General features: G+C 42.3%; 2 protein-coding genes across 2 annotated transcripts in view; one reads left to right on the top strand and one right to left on the bottom strand.

Annotated features, from left to right (window-relative positions):
- Window positions 1-8,342, bottom strand: part of pds5b (PDS5 cohesin associated factor B) — a 52,048-nt gene extending 43,706 nt beyond the window's left edge. Inside the window, exon 1 of the mRNA XM_079507707.1 lies at window positions 8,224-8,342. The gene's annotated coding sequence lies outside the window, so the exon portion shown is untranslated. The remainder of the gene's footprint in view (window positions 1-8,223) is intronic.
- An 845-nt stretch (window positions 8,343-9,187) lies between these two features.
- Window positions 9,188-12,675, top strand: LOC306928151 (zygote arrest protein 2.L-like). The gene is made up of 5 exons (XM_079508079.1): window positions 9,188-9,447; window positions 10,217-10,663; window positions 10,912-11,004; window positions 11,502-11,576; window positions 12,086-12,675. The coding sequence occupies exons 1-5, from the start codon at window positions 9,208-9,210 to the stop codon at window positions 12,227-12,229; spliced, it is 999 nt and encodes a 332-aa protein (XP_079364205.1). The 5' UTR covers window positions 9,188-9,207; the 3' UTR covers window positions 12,230-12,675.
- The last annotated feature ends 368 nt before the right edge of the window (window positions 12,676-13,043 follow it).

The following is a 13,043-nucleotide window of genomic DNA, read 5'->3' on the forward strand; positions in this document are numbered from 1 at the left end:
ATTCTGGATTCAACACTATCCTACCAGTCACATATCAAACCACCTTAAGAACATCTCCAGACTCCGACTCCGTGGCCATGACCCTCATTCATGCATTTGTTACCTCCCACTTGGACTACTGCAGTGGGATATCCCAAACAAGTACCTGGACAGGCTGCAGTATGTCAAACTCAGCTGCCAGAGTTCTCACCCGCACCAAGCCTTGGCAGCACATCACCCCCACCCTTAAACAACTGCACTGGCTTCCTGTCAAGTTCCGTATCAATTATAAACTCCTTCTCACCTACAAATGTCAAAACGCCCTGGCTCCACAGTACCTCTCAGGCCGCTCATCCATAAACCTCCAGTGACACGGAACCTGCGGTCCACAAACTTGGACCTCCTCTCTGTCCCCAAGGCAGTCAAGCGAACCTTCGGGGACAGAGCATTCAGTGTGGCAGCCCCCACCCTGTGGAACTCTCTCCCAATAGAGATTCGCCATGCTCCAACACTGGACTCTTTTAAGGCTGCCTTGAAAAGACACTTATTCTCTCAGGCTTATGGCATATAGTTGTTGATTGTTGTTGGTACATTTTGTAAAGCGACCTTGGGTTCATGAAAGGCGCTATATAAATTCAAGCTATTATGATTATAATGGAAATTCACTGTGATACATTTATCTCATTAACATAGTTTACAAACAATGTACACGGCCCGCCAGCCTTATTGAAATCTGTTGCAAGAGTAAACAACCAACCATCGTTTCTCGGTTGCATTTTCTTCCTCTGCTTTACATTTTGCATCTTCCCTCGTGCTCCTTCCAATATCCCTTTGGGACATTGTTCTGTGCATTTAACAAATGATGTTTTATTATTATCCTCATTACCATTCACTCCTATATCACTATAACGTGGCACACTGCAGGCAAAAAAACAACCTTTAATGAATGACATCGGTGACTAATGGTCTGTTTGATTTCGCTCCAGAGCGAAGGTCTAACCAGCAGCGCTGTAGGAGAATTGATTGTTAGCAGCATCCAGTCTGGGTCACTGGGTCTGCAATCTGCCAGGAGGTGTCTGGCTGCTGGCTGCTTGTTTGCAGGGGCTTTTTTGGTTGTTTAACAGCCAGACCGCAATAGGTTTAATCACTAACGAAACAGCTTTCTACTAGTGCACAGAGGTTTCTCTCATGATGGACACGGACACACACAGACACACTCTCTCTAAATGGCCACAGAGTGGACTATGGCAAGCTGCCAAATTTGTCTGTTCTGACCTTTCCCTCCACCCAGCAGCTGGTGCCAAAGACAAGTCTCATCAGGTCACATGCACAGATAACTCCCATCGACTGAACACAATGATTGGAGGTGAAATCCGTCTGCATGGCTTCGGGGCATATTTTACTTCCAATGAGAGATGGTGGGGAAATAATGACACCAATCGAGCATTAGCCAGCAATGAGAATCAAGATGTCTGCGTGTGGATTTATCTTGAACAGAGTCTAATTGTGTTTATTTTATTTTTTCCCAGTCAAAAACATCCCTAAGCATTTCCCCATGACTCGGTAAAGGAAACATGCCAACTTGTACCTCTGTCCAAAAAAACTAGAGGTATTTAATCAAATTAATTTGGTGAGCACTTCAGAATTGGTGTTACGACTTCACATTCGCTCCACACTAAATTTAATTATAAAATGAAATTATCATCGTTTTCCCCCAGGAGCTGTCCCTGAAGTATACTTTTAATGACAATATATTAACCTGAAATAGTCAATTAATAATTAGTTATTTTTTTCTCCCCCGGCTGGTTAATATTAGAGGATATATTCATGGATGATTTTTGCAGCTTTGCCCTTCAGTTGGCACTAGCAGAACTTGGTGAGACATGAGCAGCAGTGTGTGTGTGTGTGTGTGTGTGTGTGTGTGTGTGTGTAAAATGGTAAATGGTGCATTTATATAGCGCCTTTATCCAAGGCGCTTTACATAGATTGTGCATTACATTCACCCATTCACACACACATTCATACACCGATTGCGGCGGAAGCCATGCAAGGTACCAACCAGCACATCGGGAGCAATTTGGGGTTCAGTGTCTTGCCCAAGGACACTTCGACATGTAGACAGGAGGAGCTGTGTGTGTGTGTGTGTGTGTGTGTGTGTGTGTGTGTGTGTGTGTGTGTAATAAGCAACAGGTCTATGACAACAAACTCAAAAAAAGCAACTATCATCTGAGCACTTTAAACCTACATACACTGTATGCACCGGCTAGTTGAAAATAGACAATCTACAAGCCCACAACGGGTTGCATTTTGAGCTTGTAGATCTGATATTTCCTAAACAAATCTTTAGAAAGTCAAAGTTACAAATGTGGAATATTTTTGAAACACACAAATCTTGTATGGGCGTCCCACTCCCTGGCAGAAAATATTTTCTTTTTGGGGTCAAGCTGACAAATAATATACATATTCATTTGAGCTTCTTTAACATGAATATGATGAGCAATTGAGGAGAGCCATTGATTCAAACAAGCTTGGAAGAAAGCCCAAATAAGCATCTATTCTACACTGACTGCCAAATGTATTTCTCTCTGCGTTTAGCCCTTGCCACTGTGTTTTCAGAGCGAGCTCTTATTTTGAAGACCAAGAACTCTCGGGCCATGAACCGGAAGAAAAACGGCTAGGTAAGTCAGCCGCGATCTTACTTGAATTCAGTTAGTTACGAGCCGTGAATAACACTTGTTTTGGTCAAAAACGCAATCTGGGAAAATAATCGAGAAGAGATAAATGGATTTAAAGTTTTAACAAATCTGTTCTGCTGTAGGTAGACTTCCTTCCGGATATTTCCCGCTTACTCGACTGCCTCAGAATCGAGAGCTATTCAGACAGTAGTGAAGAGTGCAAACTAACTTAATTAAGTCAAAGCCATTGGGGAAAAGAAACGTGTTTAAAACTCATTGACTGAAGTTAAACAACCTCCCCCCCAAAAAAACAACAGACAAACACAACACACACAACTACCATATTTACAAGTCATTTTACAGAAAGACAAGCACAAAGTCACTTATAATAATCACTGATCAGACATGGCAACACTGCTGAGCAGAGCCTTGTCTAACCTATGACCAGTGTAACCCATGGTTACCACCACCACGGCAGGGGGATAATTGGGAGGGGGATCTGGCCGTCAAACACAGAAGACTGGATACCAGCTGGATGTCAGGATGAAATGACACGTGCTTACCAGTACACACACACACACACACACACACACTCACAACTCACAACCGAAAGCACACACAAAGACAAATACATGTATGTGTGCGCACAAAGACAAAGTGCTGTTGGGGGAATAGGCCTGTCACAATTATTATAACAATCAACAAAACACAATGATTTGAGATAATCAAATTATTTTGAATAATCGTCATAATAGTTTCCACATTGAAACATTCTCATTTTCCAAAATCACGAGTCGCGATGCATTGCAAAACGGCTATTTCAGCTGTTAATTTAAGGGGGACAGTATAAAGATTTCAATGTCATTCATTTATTTGAATATTTAGGTTATTTGTGGTCATTTCTGCCCCGTGCAACTTCAAAAAGCAAAAAAAAACAATTAAATTCAATCGTTAATCACAATCATTTCTGTGAATTAATTGTCAGGTAAAATGTCATAATCCTGAAAGCCCTATTAGGGGACACCTTTCAAAACGCACACAACAACAGAGTGAAACACACCCTCTCAATCACAACAAAGCCAGACCAGGAAATTGCTGTTGAAACACATTGCCTCAGCTGTACCAAAACACATACACAAAAGAGACATAACGAAGTAAGCACACACACAATGAATGAATACACATTACACCACACACACAACAAAAACAGACCACTTCATGATTGTTAAAGAGTAGGCCAGGCCATATCCTCCCATTTCCAAACCTCTGACACACACACACACACCCGGAGGGCTGGCCAGAAACAAAGAGGAAGTGTAGGGACGCCAGGATTAAATTAAACCGGCAGGAAAAGTGTGAAAGTGAGAGAGGGAGAAGCAGAACGTCGTTTGCCAGCCAGGGGAAGCCATATGGAATTCAACCCACAGATGAGAGAGACCAACTGCTGATTAACTGATTTAGGTCATTCAAGCACTGGCACAGTACACGCAGAGAAGGAAAGAATACACAAACACACAGTGTGTGTGTGTGTCACACCAGAGATTGTGAAATTGACCCAATTTTGTTCCAATTACTTTCAAAACTGATAAATTGCACTGCCTAGGGCCAGGTTGGAAATGTCATAACAATGTTTATCAAATGAGCTCATCTCCTGCAGTGTTTCCCTCCACAGTAAAACTAACCGTGTCAGGGTTGATTTTCAACCTGGCTCCCTTACTTTGGCTATGCCATTATGTGTGAATGTTTTCCAAGTATTGTGTCTTTATGTCTTGATGAATTGAATAGATTTCAGAATTGTATTGAAGGGATAGCCCCTTGAGATGATATGCTCCGATTAGGATCCCGATCATTGATCGTTTTTCTCATGATCGGCCGATACTGATCTTGTGCGTAAGAGGTAAATTTGAATATTTCCAAAATTATAATTATGTCAAAACGCACGTCAAAACTGTTCCTGTGTCGCCACGCACAGGGGAGGATGTTTAGGCCTGTCACAAAAATGCTAAATGATATTACACTATATATATGATTGACATTTATACCACTTAAATAGTGTAAAAGATCAGTTTCTCTAGATAGGGTAAAATGTCGATCACAAATTGCCGATCACCGATCGGCCGTATCGGCCGATATTCACTCCGATCGGTGGCCGATTATCGGAGCATCTCTATGCAGCATCTTATTTTCAAGGGGGACATGAACACAGCACACAGATACAAAGACAGCTTGCTCACACTCTCCCACATCATCAGCTGTTAAGCAACAGAGGAAAGAAGGTAGGGAAGTCCTAAAGCGACTGACGAATGAAATCGAGGGGGCTTTGTAGCGGAAAGACCTCCATCAAACCTCAATACACAGGAGTTAAGCCACCAGGGCTTTTTGTGTTATCCTTTTATTTAGCATTATTGTATAACTGTACTTCTGTAGTTTTTGTGAACTGTCAAAGTATTCAATTAACGCCACGAACGCATTTATGACCATTAAATCAGAGCGCCCAGCGATTTGCCACAACGGAGCACATTTAGCGACGCACCAGGCGCTATCCCAGATGTAGCTGAATTAGCTAGATGTAGCCAAAACACCCGAGGCGATCGACATCAACGGGTGGTATGGTTTATTCTAACGCTAGACTAGCGACGGGACCGCGATGGCCCGTCAAAAACATAGTCTTTGCTTAGAATTGGATGGAATGATTTAGATCAAGAGTTAACGTTTTAAGATTTTCGGTCTCATCCACTAAAATGGGGGGGGGGGGGGGGGGGGGAGACATTTTGAATGATGTCCCAACCGGAAATGACATTGAATGTTTCCCAACAGACGGTCCCAGCCTGTGGAGCGATGTGATGGGTTTTGATATCAATAAATCTCCGTCCTTTTATTAATCTCCGTCCCGAGAGCTGGGCGTTACTATTTGATAGGACGGAGAACTCCGTTTATGCCGCTCAGGGTGTTAATCTCAGCTCAATAATAGCTAAAATAGCAGATCTGCAAGCTCACGCAGTGCATCACGTGAGCTTGTAAATTGGCTATTTTTTTCACTATTTTTTTAAACAATATAAAAGTATAAAATAGGGCTTAAGTCATTAAGTGGATTTATTTCCCCATGTGTTGTTGGCCACGCTTCGCTTCCGCGTTGGCGACGTCATTGATTTTTTCCATCATCCAGTCCAGGGCTAGCAGCGATCTAAAACAAAAATTGTATTGGAATTGAGCTCAGATTGAGGTGGATTGAGGTGGAGAATACCAAGTTTAAGGAGGTCAATAAAAATATCATCGAGACCTCGCAGGACCGTTTCAGCGCTTATGATGAAAACAAAAGTATCTGCCGTGCGGCTTGAAAACCATGGCGCTCTGAGCCAACAGCGCGATCTAGTGGCGACAGTGCGGCACGGAAGGAGTTAATAAAATGTTGCTTTTAACAAGCAAACATACATGCCAAGTATCACTGTAAATGTTCAATATATTATCTTGATATTGAATATGTCATATTCCTTCAAATACATTTCATCTCTGATAACTCCCTCCCTTAGCACTAGCAGCCACCATCACTCCAAAACATTGATCGGTAAGACTTGACGCATGGCTCCTTCGAACCTACGTTTTTCCAAATGGAAACAAGTGTGTTTGCTTAAGCCCATAACAAGACGGAAAGCAATGTTTAGCAGTATTAAGAAATCAATAGGGCTGAAGGTTTGGTTGATAAACTACAACTACAGTTGTGCAGCAGTTTTGCTTGTAAACAAATTCATCTACTGTAAGTTCCATTATTATAAGTTTCTCGCCACCCTCAACAGAAAGGGTTTTCAGTCCTTGGATTTATTTTCAATAGCCTAACCAATCGATGTGTGATATCCCTGAAAGCGTTATTAGAAGGACTTGCTTCAGCATAAACATCCGAACAAGGAAGGGAGGGCAATCTGCCCATTTCAATTGCATTAACTACAGTGGTGCTGTAAGCTGTCAAATGTCTGAACATTGATGGGAGAACAGGGCTGTGGTAACAATGTGCTTTCACTAGGGGAATCCTTTTCACTTAATCAAAGTTAATTCATGGGGCAATGCAGCAATCACAATTAGCCACAGTAAGCCACTAGCCAACAAGTAGTGAAATAACAGACTTGCGTTAGTGACTTACAACTGTACTCTGGCTGCTTTAATCCTACCAAATCTCTTCCCCATAAATAGCCCTTTTGGGGGGCAAATGTTCTCCCCAGTACAGGCATATTCCAAGTGATTAATCATTGAGGCACCACAATTCAAGACAAATCTCGTCATTTAGACATAATCAATTATGAACCTATGTCCAATGAGCCAGCCAGTGAATACTGTAAATCCAACAAGAAACAAAGGAGTGAATCTTCAAGCAATGGCTCTAGGAAGAAGAAAAACTAATCACCGTATAAATTCACTGTATCATCAAAAAATATTCTAACATATCCTTAGAATAAATTTAATTCTGGTGTATGAAAAGAAAAACACTATAACTTAACCCTGACATAAGGAGTATGTGCATAGATAGTACTAATGGAAGTCTCATCATAACTAACGGTAAAAAAAATAAATAATAATAACAACAAAATGTGCATCTAACCTGGTATAATAAACGACAGTTACGATCAGAAATGGGTAAACAAACGAATGATAAATGCGACATTCCTGAAAATCCACAAAGAAAAAAGGGGGAGTTTGACCGAAAACATACATAATTCAGTGTTAACATTGCATAAAGCCACGATCAGAACAATGTACAGAGCCAGGTTCATGAATGGATTCACAGTTCACACACTGTTATTATCGCAAGAAGCATGTCAAGTCAAGGCCACAGACTAGTGGGGGTGTCGCTTGTTTGCAATTTTAATAAATAAAAAACCGATCTACAAGATATCAACGCGTCGCACCATAGCTTGTAGATCGGTCTCTTTTTATTGCAGCGATACCGTCCTACTACGGAGAATAAATGAGGCTTTTTAGCTACGTAGTTAGCATGCCCCGCTAGCACACTGTAACAGTCGGTTTTACGTTGTTCCATCACACAAGCAGCCATAACAATAACAAAATAATCAATAAACAAATCAATAACCAATGCGACCGCAAACACTGCAGGAGGGAGGCTCATTGTGCTTCTAGACAGAAGGAGGACGGCTAATCTGGCTGGGCTATGCTAGTTTACAGAAGAACATGCTATGTTAGATAGCTTGGCTTTGGCTAACACACAGTACACTAGTACAATTTTGCGCCCGTATATCTCACTAGAGGTGGGTTGATGCCTGGCTGCTGCTATGTGTGGATGTATGTGTGACGTGTTAGCATGTTAGCCTAGCCTGTGAATGTGACAAGCAGGCTAACAAGCCACAACACAGAGGAGAGGAGGGTCGGCGGGCTGCGCTTCCCTCCTCTCTGTCTGTCTCCCCCTCTTCTCTGGTCTCTCTCTCTCTCTGGTGGAAAGAAACTCACAACAACCCCCTCGTCTCTCTGAGGGCCCGGGGAAGCAAGAGCAAAAGCATCACCTTTTTTGTCTAGCTTTACGATTAAAAACGTAACGGAATGTATTGAAAATGTTGGATCGTACCTGTTCGGGAATGAAATGTGTATTCACACTAGTCGCGTCCTTCTCTCTTCTCGTGTGTGTGCGGCTCTCGTCCCCCTCCTAGCTCCAAAATGGCGCCAACATGCACAGATTCAGCAGGTTTTGGCTGCCGGAGCGTTATGTGTGCGCGCAGCGCCACCTACCGGCCGGCCCCACTGCCCGCTCTCTGCCTCGTCAATGCAGTGAACATGCACGCACACGCGCGCGCGCGCACACACACACACACACACGGTGGCAAAGGCAAATTAGGCTGTTTTCCATTGCGCTCCGTCCGTTAAACATTCAACACTAGTCAAGACTCAACCATAGGAAGTCGAGAGTCGAGACAAAACAAAAGCGCAGCAAAGCTAGTAGACTAGGCATAGGCTGTTATGACAAAAGTAGTGTCAGAAGTGGGATTCGAACCCACGCCTCCATTCGGAGACCAGAAGTCCCTTAACCAGGAAGGTTTGTCACCTTGAGTCTGGCGCCTTAGACCGCTCGGCCATCCTGACAGCTGTGAAATAATGAGTTTATTTTATGTTATATACTTTAGAAAACATTATTAAAATATTCGGAAGCGCAAATAAAACATATAACAGACACTTTAATTCCTATCCTACATTTTCATTTCGTTATTTTGATTCATATAGGCCTACATTTTCCCTTCCCCCTCCCCCTATAAATGATATGATACATGATGATGATGATTCATGAATGTAAAGATTGTATTATTTTTGTCGCCCATTTCTGTATGGCTGAAAGGAGCGTCAAAATGTCTGTTAACAACAGGAAATACAGCTACCAATAATCATATAATTATTTAGCCTATGGAGCTTCTACTAGCTCTTCCACTAGCTTTTTGAGCTGGGCACTGTGGGCAGGCCACACAACTGTTATCAATTTGTCAATTAAAGCTCCAGAATGGTGAAGAGGATCTGCCTCTACAAATAAAACCGGGCAACATGCCTGCGGCTTCGCAACACGATGGAGGGGTTCAAGTTTCCCCCACACAACAACACCACTGGGACCCAGCAGGAGGCCACCATCCATGGCGGCTGGGGGGGCGGCAAGAGAGGAGGAGACGGCCAGTTCATGACCGTCCAGGGTCTGAACTACATGGAGTTCTACAAGGCTCTGCTGTCACAAATCAACCCCAATTTACCCCTGCTGCCGCCTAGTCGTTCCGTTAAGCAGAAAGCCAACACGAAAGAGTGCGGCGTCCAGGTCAGTGGTGTAAAGTAACTACATCTCAAGTAGCCTACTGTAGCCTACTACAAATTTGAGACCTGTATTTTTGAGGGGCGCTATTCAGCTATAGTGTATATTTTCGTCTTACACAAACATTACATTCCAATTGACAATGAAAGGAGAATTTACATCATATGTGGACGAGCAAATCGGCTATTGTCCTACACAAAAAGATTAAATTCCCATTGACAATAAATGGAGAATTTACGTCATATGTAGCCGAGCGAATTGGTTATTTTTATTCTACACAAAAGATCAAATTCTCCTTGACAATGAATGGAGAATTTACATCATATGTAGACGAGCAAATCGGCAAATTTTGTCCTACACAAAGATTAAATTCCCATTGACAATACATGGATGATGTAAAAAAAAAAAAAAAAAGAGCACAGGTGTGATATTTACTGTGATATTACTTTTTTGTTTACTTTACTGGATGGATTATTTTCAGTAGGCCTACTTTTACTTCTACTCCACTACATCTCAGAGACAAATATGTTGTTTTACTCTTTAGTTGGCCTACTAGTTTATTTGTAGATTTACATTTTGGCCATTGAAAATAGCTGATCTACAAGCTGTTTGCTTGTAGATCTGCTATTTTCAAAAGATTTTTATACAATTCATACATTTGAAAACTTGTGAAATAGGACATTCTGCATTCTACTTGCAACAGCGTAGTTCTACATTGCAGTATTGATACTTTTACTTAGTAAAAATGTGAACACTTTTTCCACCACTGGTCCAGGTGAATGCCAAAGTGGACGCGGGGGTCCAGTGCTCACTCGGACCAAAGACGCTACACGAGAAGAACCATGATGTCCGCCACCTGAAGACCTCCTCAGGAGGAGAAGATGACCCGGTGGCTCCTACTCCTCCCCTGTACAAAGGCAAGCCGCTGACCTTATTGAGGACTCCGGTCAATGGCCTGCGCTTCTCCCGGCCACTGTCCGTCTACTCCCCACTGTTTGATCGCAGGATCCTGCTCAAGTCGGTGAAACCGGGTCCTGATGATGATGATGAGTATGATGATGATGATGATTATGATGGTGAGACGACCGACGATGAAAGCCAAGATGAAGAACACGACCAAAGTGCAGATCCCGGACCTGATACGGGAGTAGAGAATGAGGCCTCACTGACTGATGGGAACAACAAACCCCTCCATCGGGCATTTAAAAAGTTCAATTTTCAGGTGCGTGATCAAAACTCGAATGCGTTTCATCATGCACAGTTGCACACATTGCACAGTAAACTAAAAATCCTGAGTGATAATTTAACTGATGGATGGATAATTAAATAAATGGATAAATGTAACGGGCAATTTGGTTCCAGTCCATTTTTATAGATCTAAGGCCTCATGCTTGTGTTCAAACCACAATGTATAATGCTGAACAATAAACCAAATTCTAAAATAATTATCACATGTTTGTGTTCCATCAGTTTCTGGAGCAGAAATATGGGTTCTTCCACTGCAAAGAGTGCAACATCCGGTGGGAGAGTGCTTATGTCTGGTGCATCTCTGGAACCAGCAAGGTAATGTCTTCTTCAGCTGGGGGAAATTCTGTCTCTAATGTGCTAATGATCCCATATCTGTAAGGATTATTTATCATAACACTTAAAGCAGCACTATGTAACTTTCCTCTTCTACCCCGGATTTGAACCCGGGTTCCTGTGCAAGTGCTGACATTTTTACCATTGAGCTAATAGAGCCTGTCTGCTTGCTCAGGGGATAAATTGAATCTTGACCATCAGGTCAAACTTAGTGTCGGATCCTGTTCAGATGAGTCATGACTCATGACTTTGACACGATCTAAATGTCAATAGAACAGCAAGGAGACAAAAATTGAATTAGCATACTCTACTCATACATACTTGGACACAATTGAATGTTATTGTTAAGTGTTGTTAAGTTGCTGTGCTGCTTTAGAGCAAAATATCATTAGAAATGTCCACATGACTCTGAACCCCCCCTTTAAAAAAGAGGAAAAAACCCCACAAATGTCTGACTTCTTTATGATCTCAAACTGTAGGTTTACTACAAACAGTTCTGCCGGAAATGTCAGGTGGGCTTCAACCCCTACAAGGTGGAGTCCCTCATTTGCAAGGTGTGTAAATCCCTAACCTTACCTACTTTTCTACTATTCGGGGGGGGGGGGGGGGGGGGACTCTGATGAATTGAAAATGGTGGACCCTGTTGTAAACAAGTGTAATGCTTTATCAGTGTCGTCCACAAGTCTTTGTATTGAGTTGTGCTTTCATGTGAAATGTACCCATTCTGCAAGCTGTTAATAAATACTTCAATCAATCAAACATTCAGCTAAAATAGCCAATCTACAAGCTCACAACGTGGTGCGACACATGAGGCCATATATTTGGTGAAGAGCTAAAACAGGAGGCCTAATATATAGCTCTGCAGGACACCAGTCAAGTAATTGAGGTGTAAGTGGTTAAAAAAACACCTAAGCAAAACCTTTTTTCAGATATATATAGTATGTATGAACTGCACTAGGCCTGTCACAATTATTACAACATCGCCTAATCACAATTCTTTTAGTTGTTAAATGGGCGACTCGTTTGGTATTCTTTTAATTCCCTCTCCTCGCTCATTTGACAGGAGTGCTCCCAGACCAGCTGCTGCTGTGACAAGAAGCAGAGACACACAAACGCCAGGAGGCCTCACCGCCAGGACCTCTGCGGCCGCTGCAAAGGGACCCGACTGTCCTGCGACGCCACCTATAGCTTCAAATACATAGTCTAGAAAATGCAGGCTGAGCTGGGGTCAGCTTCTGCTATCCTCATGTACAGTAGTAGATCGCAGGCATTTAGTTTTGCCACATAGCTTTGTCTGTGACTATAATACATTACATACTATATTTCTCTCACATCCAGAGGAAGTTCACTCCAATGACAGACCTGGGAGGGAGGGCCGCGATTGGTCAGCGGTTTGGCGATTCTAAACTAATTTCATGGAGACTGCTGCTGGTTTTTCATTTTAGCTGTCTAATTTGAGACTAATTTAGATGGCGAAGCCAGGTGATTTTCTTTTCTCCCCCCCAAGTACTTACCTGGTAGAAAGCCAGCCTGTAGTCGTTGGGGCAGGAGTTTCTACATTGGGGAGGGGGGGTGTTTGTTTTTTTCTGTGTCTGATTTCATCGTTCAACTGAAAGTTAACTATTAATTTGTTAATAAAATTATTAAAGCTCATTGCATTAAGAGCTTGTTTTTTGTGTATAGGCTACCATGCTTGGCGACAATGTTTCTCCTTCCAATTCACAAGGGACTTGGTCTGGGTCAGTTTAGAACAGTGGTTCCCAAATATTGGTCAGCGACCTTATTTTAAGAGTCGCAACAAAATTAGATTTTATTCAAATTTAGCCAAAAGTGACTCATTCAAAACTAAGGAATTCCAAAAATCAAATGGTGAAATTAGAACTCTAAATCCTGATATCACTCAACCTGTTCAATAGCCTGTGCTGTATGTTTGTATGTTCACAAGGAATTGAGAGCAATGTATTCACACGGGCAGATGTAAAATATGCAGTCTTCCATTGTCAATGGAAGCCAGCGACATG

The sequence above is a fragment of the Electrona antarctica genome (genome assembly GCF_951216825.1).
Source record: "Electrona antarctica genome assembly, chromosome: 8".
Lineage (NCBI taxonomy): Eukaryota > Metazoa > Chordata > Actinopteri > Myctophiformes > Myctophidae > Electrona > Electrona antarctica.

Coding starts and splice junctions, on each gene's coding strand:
- LOC306928151 (XM_079508079.1), top strand. CDS start 9,208: ATGGAGGGGTTCAAGTTTCCCCCACACAACAACACCACTGGGACCCAG. Junction 11,005..11,501: donor GCATCTCTGGAACCAGCAAG/GTAATGTCTTCT, acceptor CTCAAACTGTAG/GTTTACTACAAACAGTTCTG. Junction 11,577..12,085: donor TGGAGTCCCTCATTTGCAAG/GTGTGTAAATCC, acceptor CTCATTTGACAG/GAGTGCTCCCAGACCAGCTG.